We start from the raw sequence: 16788 nt of genomic DNA, 5'->3' as shown, positions 1-16788 counted from the left end.
ATGGTATCTCTCTGTTCCAGCCCATCACAACAGTTTTAAAACCAGTTTTTGTTTTTGTTTTGTTTTGTTGCTTTGTTTTGTTTTTTAACAGGAGTGCCAGTGTAACTCCTTCAAGACTGGAGTGACACACTCTGCATCTGCATCTGCCTCATGTGAGTTCTCATTTTGGCAGCAGCATTCTGCTAGGCTGGAACCTCTGTAGAGGTTTGCCCTTCCTTTGTCTAAAATCTATAAACTACTACACAGTGTGTCTTGGTGGCAAAGGTAAAAAGTGCATGAGAATTCCAGACTTCCCTGCAGAAACTTTTCAGCTCACCCAAAGGGACTGTCTCCTCTAATCCAGATTCTATCTTGTATGAACAAAATCTACTCAAAACAGCCCACAACTTTCATCCCCACAACATGCAGTTGATATTTTTTGAAGAACTGTTTTTCCCTGGCAGATTATGGAGTAAAGAATATCTTTAAATGCTCTCAGTAGCTTCAGCTTTCAAAGCTTTGGTTGTTCTCTTTATAGTCTGGTTACGTAACCTGAGAACACTGTGTGCTGCCCTGGTGCCTGAAGCAGTCCTCTTTTTTGGACTCTGGCCCTTAAAATAACCTCTTCCTTTGTCTTTGGATATTGGGTAAATTGGAATAGGCCTGAGGACCTTCTTGAAAAAGAAATAAGCAGTGAATGTGTGAGGCTGTGTTTACTCTTGAAGCTATTGGCAGTGTTTTGGAAAGTCCGTTGTGAGAACTGAGTTTGAAGCTATGCATCATTTACTTGCCAGTTTTGCCAGAGAAATTGAAATTAGAGCCTTTACAGCTGTGGAGGGCATATAGAGTTCTAGTCTGAGGTGATACATATGATTCCCCACAGATGTCCAGGCTGGCTTTGAAGGGCCTGGTTGATTAAAAAAGAAATTTTGCTATCTATCTATCTATCTATCTATCTATGGTACTTTGTAGGGTTCAGGAATTGTCATTTTTACCACCAGGTCAGAACAAATTGTGGTTATTCCCAAGGGACACTTAAAACATCTAGGTTCATGCTCTGTGCAGCTGCACTTCTGCTTCACCAGCCCTGGTTGTACTGTACAGTTCTCTAGCAGCTGATTTAATGACCTGGGAGTTCGTGTTACTGAAATGATTATCCAGGAAGCTTATGAGAAAATGTCAATACCTTGTAGGTCTTACTGATTAATATAGAGCTTAGTGAAATAGATAGTGTTGTCAGAGTGGAACTTGGACTCTCTTTGCTAAATCCATTCCCACCTGTGATTAGAGCGGTTTATTTTGGACTAGTTGAAAGAAATTGGAAGGAGAGTAGTGCGTTTCAACACCCAAGCTTAAATTTTGATGGCCTACTTAATCTAGAAATTCATTTTTAACAGTGGCAGTATATGCCACCACAAAAAGCTTTGGATGAGACTCAGGGAGACCGAAATTCTGGCTTCAGCTGATGTTTCTACATGCTGTGTAACTTCAAGTTAGCAAATGGGGAAAATACACTGTATTTTTTGGAAGCACCCTAAACTCATTGAGAGAAAGGAAATTTAAAGTATTTATTTCTGTAGGTGGAATTTCTAGAAAGTCATCTCAGTTGAACACTTGGAATTTCTGCCTTGGAATAAACGCAATGTGACAAGAGTATAGTGTTTTATTTTCTGTTATTCTGTTCTTTATGGTGGCAAAATGGGGAATTGAGATCTCTGCCCTCACACATTTTTTTTCACCAAAATTCTGAATAAATTGATTCGGGTTTCAATCTGAATTGCCTCATATAAACAGATTTTAATCACCATTACTCCATCACTTCCCTAACTAGGGAAAATTATTCATTTAGGGGCGAGCCTGGGTGGAGGGTGTTTTAAGTTTTGTTTCTGTCTCCCATTCTTAAGGCATATCCAGCAAATTATCTTTCTGAAAAATTAATAATTGAAAACATTTTATATGGGCCAAATCCTATGAGAATGAATGTCAATGGATTATCCAAATTACTGAGCTATACTGGAATTTTGTTCCATTAAATATTGTTTGACATAAGTGGGGCTTTGTTAGGACTGCGAAGTAATTTTTTTTATGAAAAAAATTTTATGAAAATTTTGTTAAAATGAAATTCACTTTCAGTTGAGGTGGAAGCATGGCGTGGGGTGTGATATTCTTTTATACTCTCAAAATAATTCAAATTGACATCAATGGATACCAGGCTTTCCTGGTTTTATGATAATACACCAACTCTTAATTCTGTTAGCATGTATGAATATATAGCATTTCCTTTACCACAGTGTACATCATTCAAATTTAAGAATTCCACACTTGAGGATTCAAAAAATTTTGTGGGCAGGGATGGGTGAGGATGGGGCTGGAATTGAGGGGAGGAGAAAAATATAGCCAGTTTTGAAAATGTTAGCCAGGGTTAGCATTAGCCTTAAATTATTATTACCCCTGAGACCACAGATGAAATGACAGCTTCTTTTGGCATTGTTCTGGTGAGATGAGACTTAAGCACCTCCTAAAGGACCTTAAAATTTTGAGGCTTGTAAATATGACAAATGTTTATGAAAGGATTTAAAAATCTCACCTTGTTTTTTTTTAAATTTCAATTTAATTAAAAAGAATAGGGCTTCCCTGGTGGCGCAGTGGTTGCGCGTCCGCCTGCCGATGCAGGGGAACCGGGTTCGCGCCCCTGTCTGGGAGGATCCCACATGCCGCGGAGCGGCTGGGCCCGTGAGCCATGGCCGCTGAGCCTGTGCTTCCGGAGCCTGTGCTCCGCAACGGGAGAGGCCAAAAAAAAAAAGAATAGATAATACATTAATATGTTACGAGTTTTAAAGGTACAGAAGAAGGTACATGAAAGTCTTCTTCCTTCCCCTATCTCTTAGTCACTCAGTTCCCTTCTGTGGAGGAAACCACTATTGCTGTTTTCTTTTATGTATTTCCAGAAATATTCTAAAGGATTGTTTTTGGAAAGGGAAAGTTGAATCATACTCATTAAAACATTAGCACTAACTTGGATAGGCAGACTAATTGCAGTGAAGAATCAGTTTGAACCATAGGCTATATATGTTAATTATAGGTAGAACTATAATAATAATAATAGTTTGATTATTATGAGACAAAAGAATAGGATGTTTGGGGGTGTTTTTTAATCCTCATTTGGCATTTAGCAAGATTGCATGTCTTTTTAGTTTTATTTTTAATATGGCTTACCCACCCTAGAGACTGATGGATGGTTGCCTACCTACATCTTTCATTTGGAAGAAACCTGTTTAAAGGAGCAACATTTTCTTTATACTAAACTGCAATGATGATTCTGAAAAGATTTTTAATTATAGAAAACTTCAGACATATAATATTAGAGAGAAACCCCATTTTCCAAAATCCATTTTATTTCACCTGTAAAAAACTCATTATTCTTCTTTGGCAGATAAGGAGGTATATATATTTTATATATATACTTGCACATACTCATTCTTCCTAATCAGGTCTAATAAAATGAGTTATAATCCTTCAATGTCTAATTCCCAATTCATATCCAGATTTTCCTATCTCAGACTGTCTTCTTATGGTTGTTTTAGCACTAATAATTTGCAAAATGCAATTTTGATGGCTGTGACATTGTCAGGGCTGATAAAGAAAACAAGTAAATCCTAACAAATGGAATCATGCTGATTGGAGAAGGAGTTTAAAGTAACTACTAAGCCAGATAGGAATTCTAAAAATAGACTGGTCTTAAAAAAAAGAAAAAAACAACAACTAATTTTGAAGGATTCCTACACCAATCATGCACAACAGTGAGGACTTCAACATACATAGACCTATCTAGTTTTATATTAATTATATTCTCATGGTTAATATCACAGCTGTGCATATTACATTATCCCGCCTGCCTTTAGATTGTGGGCATGAAAGAATAAAGAGGAAAAAATTTTTGGATTAGGTTTCCTAAGAATGAAGGAACTATTCTGAAATGCCTGATAATTCATCTTGTTGCTGCTCCTCCTACTATAATATGACCTATTTCCACAGACTGACAGTAGAGTTCTGTGATTACTCAGGGTGGTACAAAACATGGAGTTTGAAGGAAACGAAGAAAAATGGCATATTTAGGAGGAGAGAGGAATTGGGAAAGTAGAAATTCGCTCATTTGCCTTCTATTTTAAGTGGCTATTCTTTTAATGAGAACCTCCTCTTTGTGCAGTGTACAAGTCCCCGGAGTATGAGTCCCTTGGCTTTGAGCTTACCGTGGAGAGATTAGTTTCTATTGGCTATCCTCAGGAGCTGCTCAGCTTTGCATATGATTCTACATTCCCTACCAGGTAATATTTCAAGATTATTTTTGGATTAAGACTCCTCCTTCTGTCCCCAAAATTAATAATTCCAAATGCATCCTCAACCAAAAATCTTCCCTCAAACAAACAAAAAACCAACAAAACATCAAAAGATTCCTTGGGGTTTTTTTGTGTTTTTTGTTTGTTTTTGGTTGGTGTTGATTCAGAAATGACCATGAAACCTTTCATGTACACCATATATTTTGTGTTCCTGACTTGAACTTTGAACTTAGTTTATTGTTATTAAAGAAGATCCATTTATGAGAAAGAAGAGGGATTATTAAAATTGATGGGCAGTAATCACAGATGCTCTTCTCTTATGCTGTTGGAGAGCAGTTACATGTTTTGCTAATATATTTAACTTGGTAATCAGGAGGCTTCTTGGCAGTTTGCATTCCTAGATTTGATAAGAAAGATTTGACATTAAGAAAGATGATGCTGGGACTTCCCTGGTGGTCCAGTGGTTGGGACTTCGCCTTCCAATGCAAGGGGTGTGGGTTTGATCCCTGGTCGGGGAGCTAAGATACCACATGCCTCATGGCCAAAAAAACAAAACATAAAACAGAAGCAATATTGAAACAAATTCAATAGAAGACTTTAAAATTGGTCCACACCAAAAAACTTTTTTAAAAAAAGAAAGATGATGCTTATTTTGAGATGCCATCATGTATGTCCCATATACAACATGTAACAGAGGGAAATATAAGGCAGCTCAGTTGTCCAAGTAAATTAAGAGAGACTCTGTTTTAGGATAGAGCCAGCTGTATTAAGAGGAACTATTATTTACACCTTGTTTGATTAAACTCTTATTTCTCACATAAAACAGTTGTGATTATTTATCTGGACAGAGTAAATATTTGCTAGTTGTTCTGAGATTCGTTTTTAAGATTTTATTCATTCACTTTAGCCTCTAGAGTTATATTTTTTGGGGACTTACTTGAGCTGCCATAAAACCTGAATAAGGTGAGGGTTGGTATGTGGTGATGGAGTAAATACCCCATTAGATTACTGCCTTTATTACTTTGCATGATTGGTGGTGTCTTCATTTTTACATAGGGGACTTGTCTTTGATACGCTATACGGAAATCTTTTGAAAGTTGATGCCTATGGAAACCTCTTGGTCTGTGCACATGGATTTAACTTCATAAGGGGGTGAGTACAAAGAACCTTTAACCTCTTTCTCATGTTTTTATAGTCAAACAATATGAAGATGATATTGTCTCCCCAAATACAATATACTTTCCTATTCCCTCATCTTTAAAGATCAATTCCTTTACATAAGGATACTTAACAATTATTTATTAGGCAGTGAGGACCCAAACTGACTTATAAATATAGTTAGCAGTTACATTTTGTTTAAATTAGTGCCTTCCAATTATATAGCATACAACAAAGCTAATCTTGAAACTTGCCCAAAAAGAACTGTAGTGGCTTTGACTTATTTGAAATTCTAAGATTTTTATTTTCTCCTTTGTAATACAGTTCTCAGGTAGCTGCTCAGAAGAGGTATGTATGTAAAAGTGCTTTGAAAAATTTAAAACTACAGCATTGTAAATGACTGAGATTTTTTTAACAGCTAATACATTATTTTTTATATTACAATGAGTACCTTCAGGTATTTGATCATGTGGTTAAAATTTTTTAAAACATGGGGTTAAAAATGAATACAGAGTGACACTATTTAAAACAAATAAGGATACGTTTCATTTTCATAATTAGAATATTTCCACTATTCTCACTAATTTGGACTTTTCACCCTAGTAATAAGCAGCAAATAAAATTTAGTATCTAGTGTTTTTTTGTGAAACATCTCAATTTTTTTCTTTAAAAATCACAGTGCCACAGTATGACAGTTTCCATAATTGTGGCTTTACAAAATTACAGTATGTATTTTCTCTACTGTTATATTACCTAATTTACTACTGACACTGTATTAGGATCACAGCAACTCTTAAAATCAAAATGGGTTAAGTGTCAGTCTGTTATTTATTTTCAATAGCAAAGTAGTAAAAACCACAGCCTACAATGAAGTTGTTAAAGAGACAGTGTCTTTTTGGTGACTACATTTTGTGATAAGAGACACAAACTAACAGAAACTGTACCAGAGTTTCCTTTAAATCTGAGGTCACAGCAATGCCCTATTTAGAATTGAATCATATGTTACAAGACTCTTCAGCTGGCATTACACAGGCTAAACAATTTCCAAGTGTACATAGTGAGAACAGTATGAAGTGAACACCCTACCTTGACACATCTGGTTAGGCCAATGGTTATATCTATCTTCCTTTCACTCTTCCTCTCGTGAGGGGTTTGTTCAAGTTCATGAATATCAAAAGACAGGATGTAGAACGTGAAGTGACTGCAAATAGTACTAAAAACCCAAGCTATTTTATGTATGGATATTGTCACTACAATTCAGAATCCCAATGATGATGAACCAAGGTTCTATTTATGAACGTCTGAAATGGACTTTTGTGTTACTCGGTAGGGGTGTAGTCAGAAAAGAAAAGGAAGAGAGGAAATTCTATATATTAGTACTACAATTAGATTTACTAACTCAAGATCCATAGACCTCCTTTCTCCCCCGCCAAATAAGCCAATAACGTTTCCAAATAGCTCCTTTGGAAATACATTTAATATTGTTTCAGAAATAAGTCATTTATGAGTAAATGCAGAATCATTCAAACAGTACTTAGCACTATACAGTCTTTAGAGTTAAATAAAAAAAAAAAGTCCATGGAGAAGGACAGAATGAAGATGGAGGGAAAGGGAGATAATTATTGAAGTATAGTGGTGGACAAGGTTGGAAGGAAAATTAGGGCTCCAGCAAGCATCACCTTATATGCCTTGCCAGTTGAGTTGGAGCTTCTTTTCAGACAATGGTAAAGGCTTTTAAAGTTTTAGACTAAGATAATATTGAGATCAAATCTTTATTCTGTGGGTCACAGTTAGTTAGCAGTACTGTATTATAACCTTTTCTTCCCAACTCCAAGTCTAGCATCCCTTCCTTTATGATACATTATCTCCCCATGAATTAATTTTTATTTTAAATGTATACTAGCATGACTTGACACTTAATTTAAACAAAATGTCAGGAATTCCCTGGCAGTCCAGTGGTTAGGACTCCGTACTTTCACTGCCAAGGGTGCAGGTTCGATCCCTGGTCGGGGAACTAAGGTCCCGCAAGCCGTGAGGCGCAGCCAAACGTTTAAAAAAAAAGTAAAACAAATATAGTAGGGGCTTCCCCGGTGGCGCAGTGGTTAAGAATCAGCCTGCCAATGCAGTGGACATGGGTTCAAGCCCTGGTCCGGGAAGATCCCACATGCCGCGGAGCAACTAAGCCTGTGCACCACAACTACTGAGCCTGTGCTCTAGAGCCCGCATGCCACAACTACTGAAGCCCACGTGCCTAGAGCCTGTGCTCTGCAACAAGAGAAGCCACTGCAATGAGAAGCCCGTGCACCGCAACAAAGAGTAGCCCCCGCTCGCCGCAACTAGAGAAAGCCCATGTGCAGCAATGAAGACCCAACACAGCCAAAATAAAATTTTAAAAAGAACAAAAAAAAACCCAAAAAATAAATATAGTAAACAAAATGTAATCGCTAACTGTATTTATAAATCTGTTTGAGTTCTAATTGCCTAATAAATAACTATATTTAGGTAAAGGAATTATTCTTTAATGATGAAAATGTCATCTTACTAAACCTGACTGAGGAAAGTGTATCATTACTATTCCCTTCTGCCTTAATTTTAATTGCAGAAAATCTTGGAAGGCTAGAAGATATGCTATTCCATAAAGTTATTCTTTATTGGGAACACTTATTTCAGAAGGGTGACTAAGACAGGGAGCTAATGTGATTTTATATCCCTAACTAGAGTTTATGCCATTTGTAGTTAACAAACACAAGCAGGAATTTATCCAAGTTATTCTGAGTATGAACTTTAAATTTGGTGTCCTTTATTCAAAATAGTTAATCTTCATATTTTACTGTGAGGACTGTGCATTTTTATATTTTAGTTTTTCTCCCTTTTGGTTTCTCTGTAATATATATATTTTTAAAACATCTTTATTGGAGTATAATTGCTTTACAATGGTGTGTTTCTGCTTTATAACAAAGTGAATCAGCTATACATATACATATATCCCCATATCTCTTCCCTCTTGGCGTCTCCCTCCCACCCTCCCTATCCCACCCCTATATATACTCTCTGTAATATTTTTATTAATACTATCCCCTTCCTCTTCTTGCAGTGTTTTATTTCACTCTTCAAGGTTCTCATGCATCTCTAACTTCTGTTTTTTTCACTGGCTTTTTCTTTTAAACTCTGAATATCCTCCGTGGATCTAGTCTCAGTCTGCTCTTCTTTCTCTGCACTCTTAAGTGGCCTCTTCTGCTCTAATAGTCTTCCTGACTTCATTTATTACCTGGGCAGAGATGATCCCAGCTATCTCTCAAGTTTGAATCTCTATTTTAAGTTCTTGACCTTTGTTTCCAATTGCCTGTAAAAATGTTTACTTTTAGATTCACATATCCAAAGTAAAATTCCTCTTCTATCTACTTTTTATCTAGTTTTCATGATTCTGTTTATGGTACCACCACCCTCTCAGAGACACCTTAGTGTGAGCATCATCATCTTTGGCTCTTATGTTCCTCATCTACCACATCCGATCAGTTGCCTCATCTTGTTCATTTTACCTTGGCAGTCTCTCTTGAATAATTCTTCTCTTTAATTTCCTTTGCGCCCACTCTAAGACATGACCCTCCTGCTCTCAACTGGACTGCTACAGTAATCCCCTAACTGATTTCCCAGGCCTCTGTCTCTGTGTCAGTTAGTTTTTGCTGCATAATAAAGTACTTCAAAACTTAGTGGCTTAAAACAATGGCCATTTGATTTAGCTCAAAATTCTGAGAGTCAGCTGGGCGATTCAGGGATTGCTCAGCTGATCTAGAATGGCCTCACGGCAGTTGGCAGCCTGTTGGCTGGGGCACCTCATTTCTGCATGTAACCTTTTATCCTCCAGCAGGTTATCTCACTCTCATTCACATAGCAGTCTCAGAGTTCCAAGTGCAGCAAGAGTAGGCAAGCCCCAATACACAAGTGTTTTCCAAGTCTCTGCTTGGATCCCATTTGCTGCCATTCAAGCCTGTATTCAAGGATGGAGAAATAGACTGAGCCTCTTAATCGGAAAAACTGCAAAGTCACATTACAAAAGGATAGGAGGAATTTGTAGCCATTTTTGCAACACATCACATTTCTTCCTCTGTTTTATCCTAAAACTCCTACTAATTTAATATTTTTACAATTCAGCTCTGATGGTTTTATCCTTCTGCTTAAAAACTGTCGGTGGGGACTTCCCTGGTGGCGCAGTGGTTAAGAATCGCCTGCCAGTGCAGGGGACACGGGTTTGAGCCCTGGTCCAGGAAGATCCCACATGCCGCGGAGCAGCTACGCCATGCGCCACAGCTACTGAGCCTGTACTCTAGAGCCTGTGAGCCACAACTACTGAGCCTGCGTTCCACAACTACTGAAGCCCGCGTGCCTGGAGTCCGTGCTCTGCAACAAGAGAAGCCACCACAATGAGAAGGCCACGCACTGCAACAAAGAGTAGCCCCTGCGTACCACAACTACTGAAGCCTGTGTGCCTAGAGTCCGTGCTGTGCAACAAGAGAAGCTACCGCAATGAGAAGCCCACGCACTGCAATGAAGAGTAGCCCCCGCTCACGGCAACTAGAGAAAAGCCCGCAGGCAGCAACAAAGACCCAATGCAGCCAAAAAACCCCCAAAACTGTCAGTGGCACTGTTGCCCCTGAATGAAGTATAAAAACAATAGCATAATTGCCTCAATTCGTCTTTCTAGCTTTATTTTTCTGTTCCCCTTTCTCAGACTAGTTTCTGGATTCGTCTATCTAGCTTTCAAGGGCCAGCTCATATGCTACCATTTTCATGAATTCTTCCAAGATTTTCCTCTCCACATTCCCACATTCACTTCTCTCTACCCCTTAAGTTGAAATGGTCTCCCCTTCTTCGGTTTTCTCATAGCTCTTCGCACCTCGCTTGTAGTTGTGATTTTTTTTTACCTTGTTGTGATTGTCTGTGTATGTGACTCACCTCCCTTACCAGACTGAGAACTTTTTAGGGGCTGGAACCAAGCAAGCTTCTTCCTTTTCAGAGCTACCCATGTGTTTTGTGTTTTTTGTTTATATTTATTTATTTTTTTATTTGGTTACGCCAGGTCTTGGTTGCAGCACGGGGACTCCTTAGTTGCAGCTCCAGGGCTCCTTAGTTGTGGCATGTGAACCCTTACTTAGTTGCGGCATGCATGTGGAATCTAGTTCCCCGACCAGGGATAGAACCCAGGCACCCTGTATTGGGAGCACGGAATCCTATCCACTGTGCCACCAGGGAAGTCCTGCCAGGTGTATTATTTGGAACCCTGCCCTGCACATAGCCACCAAAATATCTGAATTAATTTTTGAATGATGAATATGTCTCAGAGTTATAATGTTATTTTTGAATGTCAGTTAATTTAAAATTTTTTCTTTCAGACCAGAAACTAGAGAGCAGTATCCAAATAAATTTATTCAACGAGATGACACTGAAAGATTTTACATTTTGAACACACTATTCAACCTACCAGGTAGACTCATTCTATGCTTATATATTATATATTCTATGCTTATATATACTGATGCCTTCCCTTCTTTCCATGATCGTTTGTCTTTGCGCAAGGACATAATGAAACAAATTTCATTATCTCACTTCTAGCTTATGAATATCTATTCTTCATTTTTCAGAGACCTACCTGTTGGCCTGCCTAGTAGATTTTTTTACTAATTGTCCCAGATATACCAGGTATGTATAGACTATAATTTTCTTTTTCCAATTGATTTTTTAAAAAATTAATGTACAGGGTTTTAGAGAACTGGCCACTGCAGGTCTTTTCTGCTTTTCTGAAGTGAATTTAGTGCTAGTGAAAGATGCCACATTGCCAGCCTGAGAGATGGGACAGCACCAGCAGCTCCATGCAGGCTCTCACCTCCCACACGGCCCTCTCCTTGCCAGTGTGCTGCAGCCATGTTTGGAAGGGACCACTTCTGATTGGCTTCTCCTGGGAATGAAGACGGCCAGCAGAGGTGCTAATTGTGACAACTGAGTGGGAGGTTTGTGTGATGATTATCTGTCCAAGCAGAATTGCACTAAAACCCCCCAACTCATTTCACAGCAGCTACCCAGGAGCCATTCAGGGATGGTAATTTAGTTTCATTCCCAGGCCCAGCAAGATTTAATTGAGGAGTAAATACTGTTTATCCTCCCTGAAGTAAAATTTTGCTTAAGTCTTGAAAAAGTTATCCTTTCCTTTCTAGGGAGAATTGTAAGTTCAGCCATACGTGCCAGAGTTTGCAAACTTCTTATCCTCTTTAGGCCTTATCCACTTCAAGGCACTAAATTTGGTGGAGCACTAAGTCACTAAGATAAACAGAAAATAGACAATACCTTAGTACCTAGAGATAATGTCAGAAAAGTGAGGGTGGAGAGAACCTAAATTACCAATTTTAAATGTTTCTTTGATGGGAACCTGTTTCTTAAAAGTGATAAAGGACCTGATATTTTTGGAACTGGCCTTTTAGCTTCCATTCAGTATATTCTTCTACCACTTTGTATCTGTTCACAGTTACTGTATTCCATTGAACACTGTAGTCATCTCTGGTGGTCAAAATGGGTTTTCATTAGGGAGTAATCATTTTCCAAATAGCCACACGGCCTTTATTATGTGACAGTGGAACCTTTGGGTCCCCTGGGCAATGTTTGATATTCATTTTATTTACCCTCTTTTGGATTCCCTGTCATGTTCTTTTTATCTTTCTGTAGCTGTGAAACCGGATTTAAAGATGGGGACCTCTTCATGTCTTACCGGAGTATGTTCCAGGATGTAAGAGATGCAGTTGACTGGGTTCATTACAAGGTACCTAGGAGCTGCTTCTTCACCTGCTCACTGCCTGGCATGTGTTTTTTATGGTCTGACATTAACTTTCCAAGTGCAAATAGAGCAGAATTGTTCATCTGTTAAAAAAAAAGGGGGGGTGGATTTCCCTCTGGTGATAGCTGTCTAGAATACTTCTGTCCTTGTCTTTGGCTGTCCTGCTTAAAGAGGTAATGCCGGTCTTTTCTCAGTGGTGGTGCTTGGCTTCTAGATCTTATTTCAGTTTGCATTTCCCAGACTTACTGGAAGAGATTTTAGCATTAGGATTATACTTACCATATCCTTTCAGGATGATTATGGTCCATTTGTTTTTTCCAAATACCTCCCACTTGGCCAATAACATTAACTAAGTAATATTATGTTTACATTTATTATAAATTGTGCTGAATAAAATATGAAATGCCTTTTGATTTCTAGTTTAAAATAAAAATCGTTTTATATTTTAAATACATTTTGGAGGTGGAGTTGCAGCACATCACATCTGCCACTTTATCCTGGCCTTGTTTAGTTTATCTTCTTTTCTGGAAATACTTAAGAAATGCATTTAGGCTGACAGTAATCACAGTTTTTATAATAAACTTAAAAATTGATTTTGTTCTCTTCTTACTTCCTTTTTTCTTTCTCTAGGGTTCCCTTAAGGAAAAGACAGTTGAAAATCTTGAGAAGTATGTAGTCAAAGATGTAAGTAATAAAGGGAAAAATAGATCTGCATGATAGCTTCCTTTACCTATTAGGGAAATTAATAACAAGCTTATTTATGATGAAATGGACAAGAGAAGATATTTATCTGTCGTGGCAGTTTAACACACTCCGAGTATAATCACCAAGTTTTCAGCTGGAGCACAGGTTTTAGTTTTTCTTGTTTGTTATTAGGCAAGAAGACCCAGTATTTCATTTGTCCTTTTAGCTCTAATTACAATAACAGCAGCTAGAGTGGTTACTTTGTGCACATCACTGTGCTAAGTGATTACATTCATTATCCCTTTTAATCTTCCATATAACTGTGAGTTAGTTACTGTTACCTCTGCTTTATAGATGAAGAAACTGGGGACTTAAATAACTTGCCCAAGTTCATACAGTTAATAAGTAGTAAAGCCAAAGTCACACCTAAATGTATCCTGAATCATAACCACAGCGCTAGATCATCTGAAAAATGTACATGTGTGTGACTGTTATTTAAATTGTCTTTAACCTATAAACAGGGAATAATAAAGAAAGCTTTAAAATACTTCAAAAGACATTAGTGGAAAACCTAATAAAATTTTTAAATATCTGTAGTTTAGTTAAAAGCATTGTGCCAATGTTAATTTCTTAGTTTTGATCATTATACTGGGGTTAAGATGTTAATATTAAGGGAAGCTGGATAAAGAATATATAGAAACCCTCTGTGCTAGTTTCACAACTTTTCTGTAAGTCTGAAATTATTTCAAAATAAAAAGTACACACAGACACACACAGCACTGAGATGAGATACTTCTTCCTTTTCTTACAGAGTAAAAGTAGAATGCAATTATTTTCTCAAAGTTCTTTGGTAAAGATTTCTTATTATTTTCATTCTTTGTACCTCCTATTTCCCGTCCACTCCCATGATTGTTGTTTCAAGAAAGAACACTGAGGGGTTCAGGAGGATTTAAGTGAAGGAAGCTATTTACTGTGAGAGAAGGAAAGGCTGTTTTTCTTTCTGGTCACATCAGGAGTTAGAATTTCCTCATGTATCTGCAGGTGGGTCTGGACATTTCTAGGTTGCGTCATGACACATCATGTCATTTCTGCAAGGTATTTCATAAAATAAAAGTATACACAGTGAAGCCGTATCTAATACTCTCCATAGAGTATTTAGCTGATGATGTTTAAAAATCAGTTTCTTCTCATCTCTAACACACTTAATTCACTTACTTTTAGAGATTACAAGGTAATTTAAACTCTTTCCTGAGGCAGACATAATGAGGAAGTTAGAGATATGTTTTTAATAGGCATATAATCATTTATATATTTTATATATAAATCTATTATATATACACCATGTATATACTACATATATGATACTTAATTCATGCATAGTGACAGTGTGGTCTTCTAAATGCAAAATTCTGAAACCAACCATCCCTTAAAGGGCATCCCCTATTCCTATTTCAGTGGACAAAAGTCCAGTGTCTAACTACTCCACAGTGTAAATGAATATATACAGATGGTCCCCAACTTAAGATTTTTTGACTCTACGATGGTGTGAAAGCAATACACATTCAGTAGAAACTGTATGTGGAATTTTGAATTTTGATCTTTTCCCAGGCTAGTGATACGCCCTACGACACTCTTGTGATGATGCTGGGCAGCAGCAGTGAGCTACAGCTCCCAGTCAGCCATGTGATCATGGGGGTAGACAACTGATAACATCCATTCTACTTTTCACTTTCAGTACAGTGTTCCATAAATTACATGAGATATTCAACCACTTTATTATAAAATAAGCTTTGTGTTCGATTATTTTGCCCAACTGTAGGCCAGTGTATGTTCTCAGCACGTTTAAGGTAGGCTTGGCTAGCTGTCATGTTTGGTGTATTATCGGGACATAACTCCAACATAAGTGGAGGAATATCTGTGTGTTTTACTGTTTCGCTCATCATCATAATTATATTTCAGGGAAAACTGCCTTTGCTTCTAAGCCGGATGAAGGAAGTAGGGAAAGTATTTCTTGCCACCAACAGTGACTATAAATACACAGATGTAAGTGCTTAATATTCATATTTATTTATACAAAGGAATTATTTTGGACTAAAGAACTGTGACTATAATGAGGAAGATAGTTTATTAAAGTGAGGGTATTTTATTGCCATTTCATTTTGAAAGCAGAACGAAAAAAGCAAAAATATATAGCATACATCAGAGTGGTTCTCAAATTTTTCTAAATGTTTCTTTTGACTATTTTCCCTGATTACAATTGGCTACTTGAAGGTTTTCTCTTAGGGGTTATTTAAAACATTTGTACTGATTAAAATGTCTTTGTTGTCTCTTTGTGCTTCATTTCTAAAACTTGAGAAGTTACACCCTTTATTATGGCACATGTATACATATGTGCCCTCCCTGCTGTTGGGAGCCAGACAGAAATAGATGGTGCTAAGATGTTTTGACTCTTAGCCATCAAAATTTACTACCTCTTAAAAAAAAATTTTGCCATGATTAAAGCATATAGAAAAGATGATTTAACTCCTTATCATGTTACTTTTGCTAAGACAGCTACAAGTTCCCAGTACTAGCAAGAAGCTCAGCACTCCCCAATCCTCTTTATGTAAAATGTTGATTTAGAAATTTGGTGATTTGGAGTAAGCAAGTAAGTTGGCTTGGTTGGTCTAGGAACAGTAGTAAGAGGACCAAGGTATATTATTTCCATGTGAGTCATTAGTTATCTCTACACCCTTATCTCAGATACCCCTTACCTCCAAATATGTGTTCCAGTCCACTAGGAGAACTGGATAGGAATATATGGATGTGAATCTGTACAGAAAAATCTAGAAGTCTGTGTTCTACTGAGAATGTCAGAAGCTTGCGTTTGTTTGCTATGATGAAGCATTCGTTTCTGGCTTCCACTGCAATGATTTCATAAACTTTAGAGGAAACAAGAATGTGATGAATCTTGTATTGAAAAAGACATGTCTTATAAAAAGCTTGTGTGTGATTTATTTAGGTGTCATATTATCTCTTGCAGAAGTAGTATATGGACCTTATGTTGGATTTTTTTTTCCAGAAAATTATGACTTACCTGTTTGATTTCCCACATGGCCCCAAGGTACTGTATGTAACTTAATAGACTGTTGCTTTAGTAACAATGAATGCATTTAATATCCTGGAATGTTGAGGGTAAGGAATCGGTCAGGAGCCATCCAGAAATCTTCATTAATATTAGAAGTAATATCGGGCTTCCCTGGTGGCGCAGTGTTTAAGAATCCGCCTGCCAATGCAGGGGACACGGGTTCGAGCCCTGGTCCGGGAAGATCCCACATGCCGCAGAGCAGCTAAGCCCGTGCGCCACAACTACTGAGCCTGTGCTCTAGAGCCCGTGTGCCACAACTACTGAAGCCCGCACGCCTAGAGCCCATGCTCCACAACAAGAGAAGCCACGGCAATGAGAAGCCCGTGCACCAGAGCTAAGAGTAGCCCCCTCTTCCCGCAACTAGAGAAAGCCTATGCACAGCACCGAAGACCCAGTGCAGCCATAAATTTAAAAAAAAAAAAAAAAAAAAAAAAAAAGTAGTAGTAATGCCAGGAGCTAGTGTAATTTAAAGTTGCTAGCAGTTTGAAAACTTGGTAGAAATAAAAGAGATTCATGTGGTATTTAGTAGGATGGGATCAGAATAATTTTATGCCCAAGAAATTCTATACAGAATTGTTACATTTGTGTGGCAAATAAAGGAATTTTCAGGTTGAAGAAGATAATGTAATTAAAAGAAACAGACAAAATGTATATATTCTTGCCAGCATCTAGATTCTGCT

The 16788-nt window shown here is 37.6% G+C and overlaps 1 protein-coding gene across 7 annotated transcripts in view; it reads left to right on the top strand.

Moving 5' to 3' along the window:
• Window positions 1–16788, top strand: part of NT5C2 (5'-nucleotidase, cytosolic II) — a 106772-nt gene that overhangs the window by 83810 nt on the left and 6174 nt on the right. For 3 of the 7 annotated variants that reach the window (XM_024121434.3, XM_055080985.1, XM_028481047.2), the window contains 9 exons: window positions 4187–4304; window positions 5373–5468; window positions 5799–5822; window positions 10865–10956; window positions 11114–11171; window positions 12189–12282; window positions 12928–12981; window positions 14941–15024; window positions 16043–16084. In XM_024121434.3, the coding sequence (XP_023977202.1) occupies window positions 4187–4304; window positions 5373–5468; window positions 5799–5822; window positions 10865–10956; window positions 11114–11171; window positions 12189–12282; window positions 12928–12981; window positions 14941–15024; window positions 16043–16084 (662 nt within the window). Of the gene's footprint in view, window positions 1–94; window positions 153–4186; window positions 4305–5372; window positions 5469–5798; window positions 5823–10864; window positions 10957–11113; window positions 11172–11343; window positions 11480–12188; window positions 12283–12927; window positions 12982–14940; window positions 15025–16042; window positions 16085–16788 lie in introns of those variants that run through there. The other 4 variants (XM_024121436.3, XM_024121435.2, XM_028481048.2 and 1 more) reach the window with 4 other exon arrangements.

Source organism: Physeter macrocephalus, chromosome 20, assembly GCF_002837175.3.
Source record: "Physeter macrocephalus isolate SW-GA chromosome 20, ASM283717v5, whole genome shotgun sequence".
Classification (NCBI taxonomy): Eukaryota; Metazoa; Chordata; class Mammalia; order Artiodactyla; family Physeteridae; genus Physeter; species Physeter macrocephalus.
Note: the sequence above shows the minus strand (reverse complement) of the source record. Positions and strands in the feature narration are given on the sequence as shown.